Source organism: Lactuca saligna, chromosome 2 (assembly GCF_052625555.1).
Source record: "Lactuca saligna cultivar CGN05327 chromosome 2, ASM5262555v1, whole genome shotgun sequence".
Taxonomy (NCBI): domain Eukaryota; kingdom Viridiplantae; phylum Streptophyta; class Magnoliopsida; order Asterales; family Asteraceae; genus Lactuca; species Lactuca saligna.
Genome location: NC_136418.1, coordinates 184,908,962 through 184,923,389, shown reverse-complemented (window position 1 = coordinate 184,923,389; position 14,428 = coordinate 184,908,962). Strand labels below are relative to the sequence as shown.

Here is a 14,428-nt window from a genome sequence, read left to right as displayed (position 1 = left end):
GGGCAACACTACGGCTTGCAGAAGTAGTGTTTCTCCGTAGATCTAGAAGATCTTCACAAAAAACGAGCTCCTCGCGGGCAGCGCTTCGACTCGGGAATAACGCTCTTCGGGATCCTCGGGGCTTCGGATCTTACTTCGGGGCTCGGGAATATTACCGGGGCTTTGGGGTATGATTGGCACGCAAATCGAGGCAAAACTTAGAGAGAGGGAAGAGTTTGAACAAGAAAAAATGGCTGAATTCGAGTTATATTTATAGGCTGTTGGGTCTGGGATTACGCGGGGCGTAATCTCAAATTACGCAGGGCGTACTCGGGTTACACGGGGCATACTTTGACGTCACTGCATGCGTCGACCGGTGGCACTCAAGTATCGGTCAGACAAGTTGCATCTGACTGAGTACGCTGGGCGTACTCAAATTACGCGGGGCGTAATTGACTCGTCGAACTTCTAAATTGCGTAACTTTCGCATACGAGCTCCTTTTTCGACGTTCTTTATATCCACGCGAATGTCATACCATACTCTACAACTTTCATTTAGACTCCGTCGGCTAATTTTGACTTTTATTTTTATTATTTATTTTTAGAAGGTCGGGATAGAAAAACTTCGTTATAAATTCACAACTTCTTCGTCTGACGTCCGTTCTTGCCTAACTTTTCATCGTTTCGCTACTAACAACGAGATCTTCGATTCTCATTTAGATTGTTTCGGCTAAAAACCGCTCGATCTCAAATCGAGTATTCGGGCTGCATACCGCTAAGTCGAAACTTCGAAAAATCATAACTTCCTCATACGAAGTCAGATTTTGGCGTTCTTTTTATGCACACTCACGGTTTAACGAACTCTACAACTTTCATTTAGATCACTAAGGCTAAATATCGCTCTAACGTAAATTCACTTTTTACGTCATTCAGCGTCAGCGTCATGCCGGTTTTGTCGCGAAACTTCAACAAGTCATAACTTCTTCGTTATAACTCGGATTTCGGCGTTCTTTATAAACCTTGTAACATATATTATAACTTAGTGAGGATTAATCATTCTAAATAATCTTTCATCAAAAATTTATTTTTTTTATGTCTATCGTCTCTAAATTGACTAGTCCTAATCTACGGGCGTTACAGTCACATCCCAAGTAGAAAATGGAAGAAACTTCTTTAATCTCGTCAAACAATAACATGGAATCAATATATTCATGTAAGGTGCAAAAAAATTCACACATAACACTAGAATTTGCTGGTGAAAACATGCATTATATTGTTACAAACGAGGAAAAGCTCGGTGTACCATCCTCGTACGCGCATCGTAGTGGGGTCTTGGGACTACGCGCGGCTTACACTGGGTTACGCCCAACATACAACCAGTTTAAGCACTTTCTCCATTAAGTGCTTAATACTCGTTTCCTTTACGGCCAAAAACCAGATCTGGGTTTGATAAGACGTCCTAAGGCATAAAGTTAGCAACTTTATGCATTTGAATGCCTCATATACACCCAACACCCCCATTAAGACCTTTCCAAGGTCTATAACCCATGCATGTGGCTAATCCTTATGGTTCTAAAGGACCAAGGGGCCTTAGATCTATCTTTCTCATCATCTGGATTTGGTCGCTTCAAAACTTGAAACAGTACTTGGTAGGAACCTCGGGAGATTAGGTTGATGATATGTCACTTTTCATAGAGGTCACATCCCAAGTAGAAAATGGAACAAACTTCTTTAATCTCATCAAACAATAACATGGAATCAATAGATTCATGTAAGGTGCAAAAAAATTCACACATAACACTAGAATTTGTTGGTGAAAACATGCATTATATTGTTACAAACGAGGAAAAGCATACAAATGGAGTCCTTTATCCATATGCAGGGTGAACATGGTCTGATAAGTAGCTTCTTTACTCTCATCAACTAGTTTAAACTTGAAGAAGTAAACAAGAAAAGCAGCAAGAATCTTCATTTGTCTGTAAGCAAATTCTTTCCCTAGGCATATCCTTGGCCCAGCCTAATCAAAAAAACATATGATCTCAGTAAGGACAAACTAAAAAAATCAAAAAACAAAACGAAGCCAAAAAGGGTAACACTAACAAAAAAAAAAAAAAAAAAAAAAAAAAAACGAATATAAATATACATACAAATTAAATGTAACTATGAACCCTAACTTATTGAACAAATCTTATTGAGTAAAACAACAGTAAAATAAATCGTTTACAATTAAATAAAAACTCAAACATCCACAAAGTCCAAAAATGCGTCAGATTTTACCCAAAAAAAAAAAAAATCGTAAAAATATAAATTTGTTAACTAATTTGATTTTTGACAAAACTTCAAAAACGGTCCCTGTGGTTTTCGAAAATATCAAGTTTAGTCCCTAAGTTCAAAAAACCTCACAGATGATCCCTGTGGTTTCAAAACTTTTAACAAATGGTCCTTTTGGCTAACACCGTTAACATTTAACCGTTAAGTGAAGGGCATTTCAGTCATTTTACCACCATAGGGACCATTTATGAAGTTTGCCTTAATTTTTTTTTTTTTAAAAAAAAGAAAAAAAATTATTTAATATTAAAGGGCTCCACCCTTCTCTCTCTCTCACTCTCTCTCTCTCTCTCTCTCTCTCTCTCTCTCTCTCTCTCTCTCTCTCTCTCTCTCTCTCTCTCTCTCGTAAGATCAAAAAACCCACCTACCCTATCATCTTCTTCCCATTCTTTACCTGCAACTGATGTAGGTATGGCCGGCTTAGCGAAAAACTGCAAGGGTTTGAAGAAATTCTCTTGTGGATCTTGCATGTTCGGTGCTAAAGGCATAAACGCCCTCCTCGATAGCTGTTCTTATCTCGAGGAGCTGTCTGTTAAACGATTAAGAGGCATCAACGACGGAGGAGCAGCGAAGTCGATTGGGCCAGGGGCGGCGGCTTCCTCGCTCAAAAGTATATGTCTTAAGGAGCTATACAACGGCCATTTCTTCGGACCTTTAATTAGCGGTGCAAAAAAACTGAAGACGTTGAAATTGCTCCGATGCTTAGGCGATTGGGATAGGTTATTGGAGACGATAGCGACTGCAGATAGTTGTTTGGTTGAAGTTCATCTGGAGAGACTACAGGTAACCGATGTTGGGCTTTCATCCCTCTCTAATTGCTCCAAATTGGAAATTCTACACATCGTCAAGACACCAGAATGCACAAATACTGGGGTTATCGCCATTGCTGAGCACTGTAAGTACTTAAGAAAGCTTCACATCGATGGATGGAGAACAAACAGGATAGGAAACGAGGGTTTGACAACGATTGCTAAACACAGTGCAAACCTTCAAGAACTTGATCTAATTGGGGTCAACCCTAACTCAGCAAGCCTAGAAGCAATCGCTACAAACTATCAAAAACTAGAAAGATTAGCTCTATGTGGAAGCAAAACAATAACTGATGGGGAAATTTTAGGCATAGCATGAAAATGTGTTGCTTTGAAGAAGCTCTGTATAAAAGGGTGTCCAGTATCAGATGAAGGAATCGAAGCTTTTGCTTGGGGTTGTCCTAATTTGGTGAAGATCAAGGTAAAGAAGTGCAAGAATGTGACTAGTGAAGTTGGAGATTGGCTACGAGCTAGAAGAGGATCATTGGTGGTGAATTTGGATGTGTGTGAAGTTGAAACTGAAGCTGTAGATGCAATGTTTACGAGAGAGAGAGAGAGAGAGAGAGAGAGAGAGAGAGAGAGAGAGAGAGAGAGAGAGAGAGATAGAGAGAGAGAAAGAGAGGGGGGGTGGGGCCCTTTAATATTAAATAATTTTTTTTCTTTTTAAAAAAAAAAAATTAAGGCAAACTTCATAAATGGTCCCTGTGGTGGTAAAATGATTGAAATGCCCTTCACTTAACGGTTAAATGTTAACGGTGTTAGCCAAAAGGACCATTTGTTAAAAGTTTTGAAACCACAGGGACCATCTGTGAGGTTTTTTGAACTTAGGGACTAAACTTGATATTTTCGAAAACCACAAGGACCATTTTTGAAGTTTTGTCTTGATTTTTTTAACAAGCGTTGGAGCTCAAATGTGGACGTACCTGAAAAGCGATGAACTTAAAAGGACTTTGAGGTTGAAAAACGCCATTTTTAATCCATCTTTCTGGTCGGAACTCTTCAGCATCCTCTCCCCAAATGTACGTCATCCTTCCCATTGGATACGCCATATAACCCACACCATCTCCTTTCTTGATCTTGAACCCATCTGGAAGAACATCATCTTTCTCAGCACGCTTTCCATTCTATTACGATTGTTTAAAAAATAGTGTTAATTAGATAGATCCACTAGCAACGGAATACACTTGTATAGTTCTTGAATCCTTGAATAGGGAACATACCAACGGAACAGCGGGATAGAGCCTGAGTGTCTCGGATAAAGCTGCATGGAGATAATGCATTTTGTCAAGGGCAAGTTCGGTAAATTTGACTCCAAATTCATCGATGGATGTATGATTATCAGCTTCGATTGCCATTTTCACTTCATCTACAACCTTTTCTTGAATCCATGGATGCTTGCAAAGCATGTAAAAGAACCAAGTGAGTGTGTTTGCAGATGTATCTTTTCCAGCAATCACAAAACTGAGAGATATATCTCTCAGATACTCATCGTTCATATTCTCCGGATCGTTTTCACTTTCCATCAGAAATCTCGACAATATGTCTTCTTCATCTCTCTTTATATCTCATGACCACGCACAAAGAAAGCATTGAAATAAGAAACAGTTTAAGAAAAGATTTTTAAATTACTTTCACGCACATAAATATACCTCTTCATTTTTCATTTGTTCCCTCTTGTTTCGTATCAATTCATATACGAAGTTATCGATAATTTTGATTTTTTCTTTGAGAGCGGCTTCGGAACCGATATTAAGATACCTCTTCACCTTCCATAGAAGATCCACAAATCGCCAATATACCAAACCATTTGACTCATCAAACGCTTCCATAAATCGATTACTTGCCTCATTTGAACCCGATAGAGTATCAAGATCAAACCCAAATCCCACCTTAAATATCGAATCTAATGTCGATCTCATCAACAAATCCTGCATAAAAAGAACAGAAAGCAAATGTAACAAAGCTTATGAAGACATTCATCGCTTTCAAGTTATAACTATTAATTACTTGCAAATCCATGGTTTCCTCAGCAGCTGCTAGTAAGGAAATCTTTTTGGCTAGTTTAGCAGCGTTTGACTTGAAGCTTACAGTACTAAATTCCTGTAAAACTTTTGTTGAGAACTGAAAGCTTGCAAGCTTCCGTTGGTGGCGCCACTTAACCCCATCCACCGCAAAAATCCCATTGCCAAAAAGATCTCCCATTATACCAATATTGTACTCCCCCTGTAAATAACAACTCGATTATAAGTTATAACCCATCGACTTACAATCAATCTGGAAATTAAATATACTAATTCATTATAACACCTTGGTATAATTTGCAAAATTGGTCTTTAGAATGTACTCGATGTTAGCAGGATCAGCTGTATAAACTCTACTATGTGTAGGTGTGATGAAACGATAAGTGGGATGTTTTTTGGCAATCAGTGTCATGTAATCATAAAGCCCCTGAAAGTGTAGGAGTTGATAGGATACTGGTCCGACAACAGGAGGCTGGTGATCGGTTGACATTAGTTGTGTGAAGTAAGGTACAAACACCACAGCCAATAGTACTACCATAAGTGAAGTAAGAATTCCGATAACTGCCAGGATTAACAACGGTGCAACGTAGAAGAATCCTGTGAGAAGGAAGATGGCTGTACTGCAGGTAAGAAAGAAGGAAGTCCTCATAATGATATTGTGGAGACACGGACACCATCGTTTATTGTTTTTATAAGGGGGAAAGATGAACAGGAAAGAAATGGATATGTTGAATTGTTGATGATGCTTGAAATAGACCTGTTTATGGATTTGCGTAGAGGGCTCTGTTTGTGCTTTAAAATGGATCGAGAACGGACTAATTATGATGGGTCAATATCATCCACAAAAGGAAAAGGTAAAGAGATATGTGGTCGATGTTTACACAACGTCCTTATCTTCTAACCACAATTATCTTCTAACCACAATTTTATTTTAATCAAAAACTTGTAACGACTAGAAAGTTATTTGCTTTTAAGAAACAAGATTATTAAATTTGTAGCAATGTTAGGACTTTTCTTTAGCTCTTTTTTAGAGTTACGAATTGATATAAAGGTGCATTAGGATTGGATGTTTTAATTTTGATAATGACTTGGATGTTATAGAGAATAATATTAACGCTCAATTATCCGATTGTTAACATCTCTGATACATTTAACAAAAAAAAAAAAAAAAAGGCAAAAGAATGGAAAGCAAACTAAACTAACCACAAAAACAAAACACACACCGTAACCACTATATAATGGAGTAATTAGAGAGAAGCCACATTATTGGCAATGTTGTCTTCCTTACATCATCAATCAAAACTGCTTTTATAGGCAGGCAAGCTTCCACCTATATATTATATATATAATAATGAAAGCTTTTTCACCATTTCTTGTATCCCCCACGCCCACCTCTTCCACCACCACCACCACCTCCAAAGCCTCTGGAAAATCCACCACCACGTCCTCCACGAGAGAACCCACCACCACCACTACCTCTCCTATCACCACCACGACCACCACCACCTCCAAATCTTCCCCTGGTCTGCTCTCTCTCCTGCAATTGTGGCAGCTCCTTCACCACCTCCAAAGTTACACCTGCCGCATTCTCCTGGCCTGCATCATCCCAAAACAAGAAAATTATTTCAGAGAAAGAAGGGCAAAATAGTAAATTCAGACAAGAAGAAAAAGACAGATAGATAGGTTACCAGCAAGGAAAAGATCCACGTCTTCCAAAGCAACATCAAAAACCGCACCCCTTTGGTCAGCAGTCAGTGCAAGACCTTGAATCGACTCCACCTTCTCTTCAGGCAAAAACCTCCTCAACACACCATACGCAAATCTGAAATTTACATAAAATATAATTAATTAATTCCCAACATTTTATTACTTCTAATCATATACGATTTTCAAAACCTTCATTTCTCATTTATAAAATATATATAAATCTTACGAAGGTGTGTAAACAGGTCTTCCAGCCTCAAGATGCAACGTGACATGATTTTCCATAGACGATAACAGTGACCTGTGCTTGATTTCGGTATACCCCTGTACAAAACAAACCATAATAAAAAAGCTTATTAAAATCACAACAAGGAAAAAATATATAACCAAATTTTAAAATAAAAGAATAAAAAGACTCACAATGCTCTTGGCAAGTGCCTTTGCTAAAAGCTCTACTGGTGTTAGGCCGGAATTGTTCAACAACTCTTCAGCAGCCGACTTGAAAACAGGGATCACACTGCAAAAAAAACAAAATTAAACAACCATGTTATTAAACAAAAACAAGTCAAGGTTATAATCGTAAAATCACAACCAGTGTATTATATATACCTATCCGCAACTTGAATTATGGCTTCTGCAGCATCACCACCAGCAGCTTTAGCAATATCAGCAGGTTGAGGGGCGGAAATATGTTCAAATTTCACACCTGCCTCCCTCTCTAATTTTGAAATATTTGACTTTCTTGGTTCATAAAGTGTAATGGCAACACCCGAATTTCCCGCCCTTCCTGTCCTTCCGGATCTATGAATGTAGTCTTCAACATCACGCGGTGGTTCACACTGAAGGGTAGAATCGTAATTTCAGCATAAACAAGAAAAATAAAATAAATAAATAAACTCTGATATATATTATAATTGATTTGAATGTATTGTACCTGGATGATTAACTGGACATCATTAATGTCAAGTCCTCTTGCTGCAACATTCGTGGCCACTAGTGTCATAAACTTGCCAGATCGGAATCCCGCAAGTGTAGCCTATTATTATTATTATATAAAATATCATGAAGAAAAGTTTAAAACCTTTATACAAAAAGAATATAAATAGAGTAGAATGATTTTGATTTAAATGATTAAATCTACCTCACGAACAGACTGTTGAATGTCTCCATGAAGAGGGCGTGCTCCCTCCAGGACACCAGAAAGTTCAGAACAGTAATCTTTAGTTTCAGTGAAAACAATTGTTCTTCCTCCACTGAAAAAAAAAATGAAATAGAAAAAATTAAATGAGAGAATTTATAATATCTAGGAGAAACCTGAGATTCAATTTTCAACAAACCTGCTATGATGGCGAATGATGTCAGGAATGAGCTGTGACCTAGCTGACCAAGAGCAAGGCATGATGATGTGTCTCACATTTTCACTGGCTTTCATTACTTGCACACCAACAAGATCAACAATCTTCTTGTTTGGTTTTAAAAACTTTGATGCAATCTGTAAAGACAAAGGTAAGTTTAATCAAAATTGTACAACAGTATGAACAATTCCAAAAAATGAGTTTAAGAAAGACTATCATCATACATGATTGACCCAAGCAGGTAAAGTAGCACTGAATAGAACTGTTTGGACTTTTGTAGCATCATTCACTTTGCCTAAAATGTATTCAACATCTTCAACAAAACCTTGTCTCAACATTTCATCAGCTTCATCGAGGATACGGAATTTCAATGAGCATAAGTCGAGATTCCCTCTTTCTATGTGATCCTACACGTATCATTATCACATCATATTGTGATTAATAAGGGGCATATAATACAATTTAGACACCCAAAGATGTTGTTGAAAAAGAAGATAGAAGTTATAAATACCTTGACACGTCCAACTGCTCCTACAACAATATCCACACCTCTTTTCAATTGAACAGTTTGAGGAGAAATGGATGCTCCACCTCCACCATACAAACAGCATGAAGAGAGGCCTACAGCATCTCCATAGTATTTGAAATCTGTGTACACTTGCTTTGCTAATTCTCTTGTTGGCAAAAGCACAAGTATTGTAGGTGACCTGCCATAGCCGGTCTTCCTTGAAACCTTCTCAGGTCCATTGATAAGGGACTCTAATACTGGCAAGATGAAAGCTAATGTTTTCCCCTGTAGAATTAGTAATAAGCATTAAGTAACTGTTTTCATGATTTCGAGTGAAGATGATGCAATAGTTCAAACCACAACGAGATCATTTCAATTAGTAACTTGTTCATAACCCCTAATAAGATGTGTGTTACGTAAAGCAAATTTCGGAAAGTGATTCCAAGTACCTGACCGGTCTTAGCTTTCCCAATCAAATCGAGACCATCATAGATCGATTCAAAGGTCCGAGCCTGAATAGGAAACAAGGCCTCGATCCCCTTGGCCTTCAAGGCATTCTTCAACGGCTCGGAAATCTTAAATTTGGAAACCGCATTTGGATTATCTTCCTTAATCGGTTCCGCCTCTTCATCGGCCTCAGCCGTCTTCATCTTTTTCTTCTTACTTTTCTTCATCGACTCCTCAATCTTCAGACATTCCAAACAATATTTTTCAAAAAGTAAATAATTATAATACGAATGACGAACATAAGCCTGTTTAAATTAAGCATGAAACTAAAGACATCTACATACCTTGAGATTAATAGGCTCGACTAATTCAGAAGTATCGCTCTTTCCCTCCTCGTTATCTGTATCCGAAGAAGCCTTGCGTTTCTTCTTGATTTTTTTCTCGGATTTTTCAGAATCTGATGGAGAGTCGGTCTGCGGCGTAGTCTTGTTTTTTTTGCTCTTTTTCTCTTTCTTAATTGGAGATCCGAGTCCGACGGTTTCGGAGGTGATGTTCTTCATCTTCTTAGCCTTCGTTGTGAGGGCTTCAGATGATGGGGATAGGGTTTCAGGCAAAGCAGTAAGTGAAGGCATGGTTTGAATATGGTATTCAAGGGGGTTGTTCTCCTTCCTGCTAAATATGATTTAGCGGTTGCGTTGCAGTAGCGAGGAGAAGGGAGAAAGAGGAGGAGTTAAGGTTTAGGGTTTGCGATACTTATAAGGTGAACTCCAGTTGATTTTTGAACCGTTGGATTTTGGGCATGCATGGCATTATATCAGCCGTTGGATAAACATGACAATCTAGCCCTTACGTCCTTTAAGTAATTAATATTAGGCCTTTTTTTCTTTTTTCTTTTTTCTTTTTTGGAAATTAACAAATCTAACCATAATTTTATGTCTATTAAAAAAAAAACAAAACAATTTTAGGAAAATTTATTAGTTTGACCCTTATTATTTTTGACAAAAATAACAATAACTTCTTCTTTCTTGGTAAATTAATCACATTCTCCCGAATACATTGTTCCGGAGAGGTCTTCAAAATTTCATAGTACTATTCTGGACCATGGTTCCGTAATAGATTTGACTTTTTTTATTTGTGTTTTTTTTTTTTTCATATAATTTTGCTTTCATAAAATGTATATTTTTGGTTTTATAAAATGTAAAATGCAATTAAAATGAACAAATTACTAATAAATACATAAACTAAAATATGTGTTTATAGGTCATATTAAAAAGATGATGTTCAAATTATCTTTGTTCTTGTACCCCAAAATATTTTTGCTAATCGTTTTCTATAACTCATCTCCCATGGACTGGTGGTTTTACCATTCAACATCTTCGGGAACCAACATAAAAACATCCTACAATCCCATATACTGTCAATTTGTTGTGGTACGTCTGGGGCCTTTACGAGGGTCACATTGAAGCTCTCAAGTGGGATTGAATCAGTTGGTTTAATACCCTAGTAATTGACTCTCACTAGCAGTTTGTAGATGCGGGCTCTCAAACATATAAACCAACCCGAATTTTCCGAACAATAGTCACTCTTCCAATAACTATCGTATATAATCATATTGAATGTCTTCAAATCCAAAGAACCCAAAAAAACAATGAGCTTGTGGCATGTTGATTGAAATTTAAAGCTACAAAAAGATTAGAAAAAATTAATTAAAATACTCAGCTAATATAATCCAAACAAAATTATATCATATTACACTCTACCCAAGTTGGGAAAACGAATCTGTCAGCCATATCACTTCAGTCATATATATATATATATATATATATATATATATATATATATATATATATATATATATATATATATATATATCAGTGATAGTTGACGGTACAACCGTCAACCGAGCATCATCATCTTTACGCTCTAGCAGCAATGAGATCTATATCATGACTTGTTGCTAATTATTTTTTTTTTGCAATAAAGTAAGTATTATTATTAGAAGTGTAGTATGTAATAAGCAAATAATTATATTACTTACATCATATGACAACCATCATCCGTGATTATCCGCATATAACCATGTCCAAAACTCAAACATAGCAAAACAGGTCAAACAAGTGTGACCAAACAACAATGAACCATACCGTTCTTTATATACAACGTGTACGGTGGAATCTACAACATTGTCCAACGATGCTGGTTGTCGCCGCGTAATACCTTTCTTCTTCATTTGTATCCATGACACCTTATATCATATAGACATAACCTTTTGGCGTTTAGAACGCCTAAGACATGATTGTGTCGGTGTATTGTGTTCATCTCGCAAAATCTCTATTACATCTGACGAGCGAATAACCGGAGACGGCTACTCAGGGCCGACATTCAATGGTTGTTCATGGTCGTCATTCAGTGGTTGTTTAGGGTGTAACATCCGGAATTTCAGGTATTATATTTATTCTTTTTATTTTGAGTTTTAAGGAAGAACTCGGCGAGTTGGTGCGTAGACTCGCCGAGTAGAGACACGATTTCTCATCCGGAATGACCGGACTCGACGAGTCGCATTGGTGGACTCGGCGAGTCCACGATGTTTAATGAAACCCTAATTTCTTGGGTTTGGGGCCTATTTAAAGGGCCTTATGGCCGTCATTTGTGCTCACCAGCCTCCCAGAGCGAAACCCTAGTGCACTTGAGCGTTTGGAGTGAGAGAGGGAACCATTATCAACCTTGGAGGTGTTGTCTAGCAAGGGATAGAAAGTTTTAGCAAAGAGGAAGCAAGAGGGTTAACCTCCTGAAGATTTGAGGTCCAAAACATCACATTTGAGGTACCATTTTCGAACCCTTTTCTGTTGAGGTGATGTTCATGTTGATTTAGGGTTTATTGAGCCCTTTTGTGGCTAGATCTAGTGCCCATTTGGTCCCTTAAGCGAGTTAGATTCTGGATCTGGACCCTTGGAGGTCCAGAGTGTCCCTTTGTCCAAGCTTTTTATGAATCCATGGAGGTTTTGGTTTGGGATCTTTGTGCTTGAGGTTAAAACACCATTTATGAGTCATTAGATGTGATATGAGCGCTAAGACATGAACTTTACGTGATAGATAAGCTTGGAAGGACTGAATCTATGAGTTATTGGAACAGATCTCACCTCAGAAGGTCGTTTGGGGTTGTGCATGGAATGCACTCGCCAAGTCTATTGGCATACTCGACGAGTTGGTGCGGGTTGTTCATAGATTTCGAACCAGGGGTTGAGTAACCGAGTTGGGTGAGTGACTCGGTGAGTCGGAAGGGACTCAGAGGAATTGGGTCCTCGTAAGGACTCGGCGAGTCCACGCCATACTCGGCGAGTTGGGTTGACTGTTGACCATTGACCAGAGTTGACCGGTGTTGACTTGATAGGGTTAGTCAACCTTAATTAGGAAAGTGTTAATTAGAGATGTATTGTGTTATATGAGGACTATAGCTCGGGAGATCGAGCACTAGTGATTTCAGGGATTTACGAGTTACCGAGATACGCGAGGTAAGTCTTCTCACTATACTTTACCTTAAGTAGGTAAATAGAGTTATGTGATACAATGCTTTATATATATTGTTTGTTGTACTGCATTATTCTATGTGATTTATGCTGTGCATGTTTGTAGAGTTAGAACCTGAGGGTTCACAAAGTTTGGGTGCTCGGAACCACAGAGTTATAGCCTCGAGTGGCTAATATGTGTTATATGTGGTATTTTGGGAAACTCACTAAGGCTTGTGCTTACAGTGTTTTGTGTTATGTGTTTCAGGTATTAGTGAGGATCGCGGGAAGGCGCCGGCTTGATCAGTACACACACGAGATTTTTATGATACGAGATCTTGGGATATTGTTATACGTTATACATTGAGTTTCAAACAATGATGTTTTTATGGTTTCCAAATGAACTATGTTTTTATAAATGCGAAAAATTGTTTTGGAAATTTACGGTGTTACATAGGGCCAACATTTAGAGGCTTTTTGGGGGTGCTTAAGACATAATCATGCTCCCATAACTCATTGTCATTGTAGTATCATTGTAGAGTTCAATAATGTATACTTGTAAAAAAAAATTGAAACACTTTAAAATTGTTGTAAAAGAAAGTTTAGAAATAATTGAATGAAAGTTATTAAAAAATTTGCATGAAAATGTAAAAAAAAAAAAAAAGTTTGAAACTTGTGAGAAATTTTTTAAAACATTTAAAAAATATGTGGTTTAAAGGCACTTAGATTAAAATATGAAATTATAAAAAAGTTTATATATATATATATATATATATATATAGATATATATATAACTTAGGGAATATGTAGGTGTCATATACCTAATATTATATATAGAACCCTCCAAACAATGTAGTTTTGATCCATTTATATCCAAACTAATCATGATATTTCTTTTACTATTCTTCCTTAATTTTGTGACCTACTAAATCGATTGAATTTATGTTCTTTTTTTCATTGTGTTTAAGAACTTAAAACATTAAAAGTCGTGACCATTTAATCAATCATATTAAACTGTAAATAAAAACTAGAAGAACAAAGGATAAAAGAAGAACATGTCATAATTCAATCAAGTTTTTCACAAAATCATTGGGTATAGTTTTTCAATTGAAATACAAAACGCTTGAGTTATATTCGTTAAAAAATATTGATTTTTTATTTTTTCTATAAACTTCAATAATTATTTGCAATGAAAATATATGTAATTGATTTTTTTCATTCCGTAATTGAACTTGATTCAATAATAAAATTGAATTTTTTTGTTTAAAACTATGCTGTTTAAAAGGTTCTATATGTAAACTTAAGTACATAACAGCCACATATTCACTTTTCATATATATATATATATATATATATATATATATATATATATATGAAGTTTAAAACAATGTATTACAAAAAACTATAGAATATAATAATGATAATATGTAAACAAATTTAACAAATAAAATGATAACATATATATAAAAAATGTTATCTAAATATTAAAAAGACAAAAATATAATTACCCTTTCAAGTCATTTTCCCTATAAATTTCATAAAATTAATGCATTTATTTATGCTCCAAATAGGCAATTGGGCATGTATATTAAATTTCATTATTAATTGTTCACTAAGATCACTGGAATTGCCAAAGAGAGTATTGAAGATGGGTTACCAAAAGACATCACATTATCAAAAAAAAATTTAATCGACTAACCAAATTATCAACTTTCGTTTCTTTTTATATTAAACTAGACGAATGCTCATGCGTTGGGCAGTGAGATAATTT

General features: G+C 36.5%; 3 protein-coding genes across 3 annotated transcripts; 1 reads left to right on the top strand and 2 right to left on the bottom strand.

Annotated features, from left to right (window-relative positions):
• Nucleotides 1-1,689: 1,689 nt before the first annotated feature.
• Nucleotides 1,690-5,916, bottom strand: LOC145028513 (cytochrome P450 704C1-like). The gene is made up of 6 exons (XM_078977205.1): nucleotides 5,424-5,916; nucleotides 5,124-5,339; nucleotides 4,766-5,044; nucleotides 4,337-4,672; nucleotides 4,040-4,240; nucleotides 1,690-1,996 (listed from the first exon to the last, which is right to left on the bottom strand). Exons 1-6 carry the CDS (start codon nucleotides 5,784-5,786, stop codon nucleotides 1,814-1,816), a joined length of 1,578 nt encoding a protein of 525 aa, XP_078833331.1. The 5' UTR covers nucleotides 5,787-5,916; the 3' UTR covers nucleotides 1,690-1,813.
• Nucleotides 2,712-3,646, top strand: LOC145028514 (F-box protein SKIP2-like). Its single transcript, XM_078977206.1, has one exon. The coding sequence runs from the start codon at nucleotides 2,719-2,721 to the stop codon at nucleotides 3,433-3,435; it is 717 nt and encodes a 238-aa protein (XP_078833332.1). The 5' UTR covers nucleotides 2,712-2,718; the 3' UTR covers nucleotides 3,436-3,646.
• A 420-nt stretch (nucleotides 5,917-6,336) lies between the features above and the next one.
• PRH75 (DEAD box RNA helicase (PRH75)) lies at nucleotides 6,337-9,888 on the bottom strand. Its single transcript, XM_078977202.1, has 12 exons — nucleotides 9,496-9,888; nucleotides 9,154-9,390; nucleotides 8,708-8,989; nucleotides 8,421-8,603; nucleotides 8,179-8,333; nucleotides 7,983-8,094; nucleotides 7,776-7,877; nucleotides 7,451-7,680; nucleotides 7,262-7,358; nucleotides 7,071-7,165; nucleotides 6,826-6,959; nucleotides 6,337-6,733 (listed from the first exon to the last, which is right to left on the bottom strand). The coding sequence occupies exons 1-12, from the start codon at nucleotides 9,781-9,783 to the stop codon at nucleotides 6,501-6,503; spliced, it is 2,148 nt and encodes a 715-aa protein (XP_078833328.1). The 5' UTR covers nucleotides 9,784-9,888; the 3' UTR covers nucleotides 6,337-6,500.
• Between the last annotated feature and the right edge of the window lie 4,540 nt (nucleotides 9,889-14,428).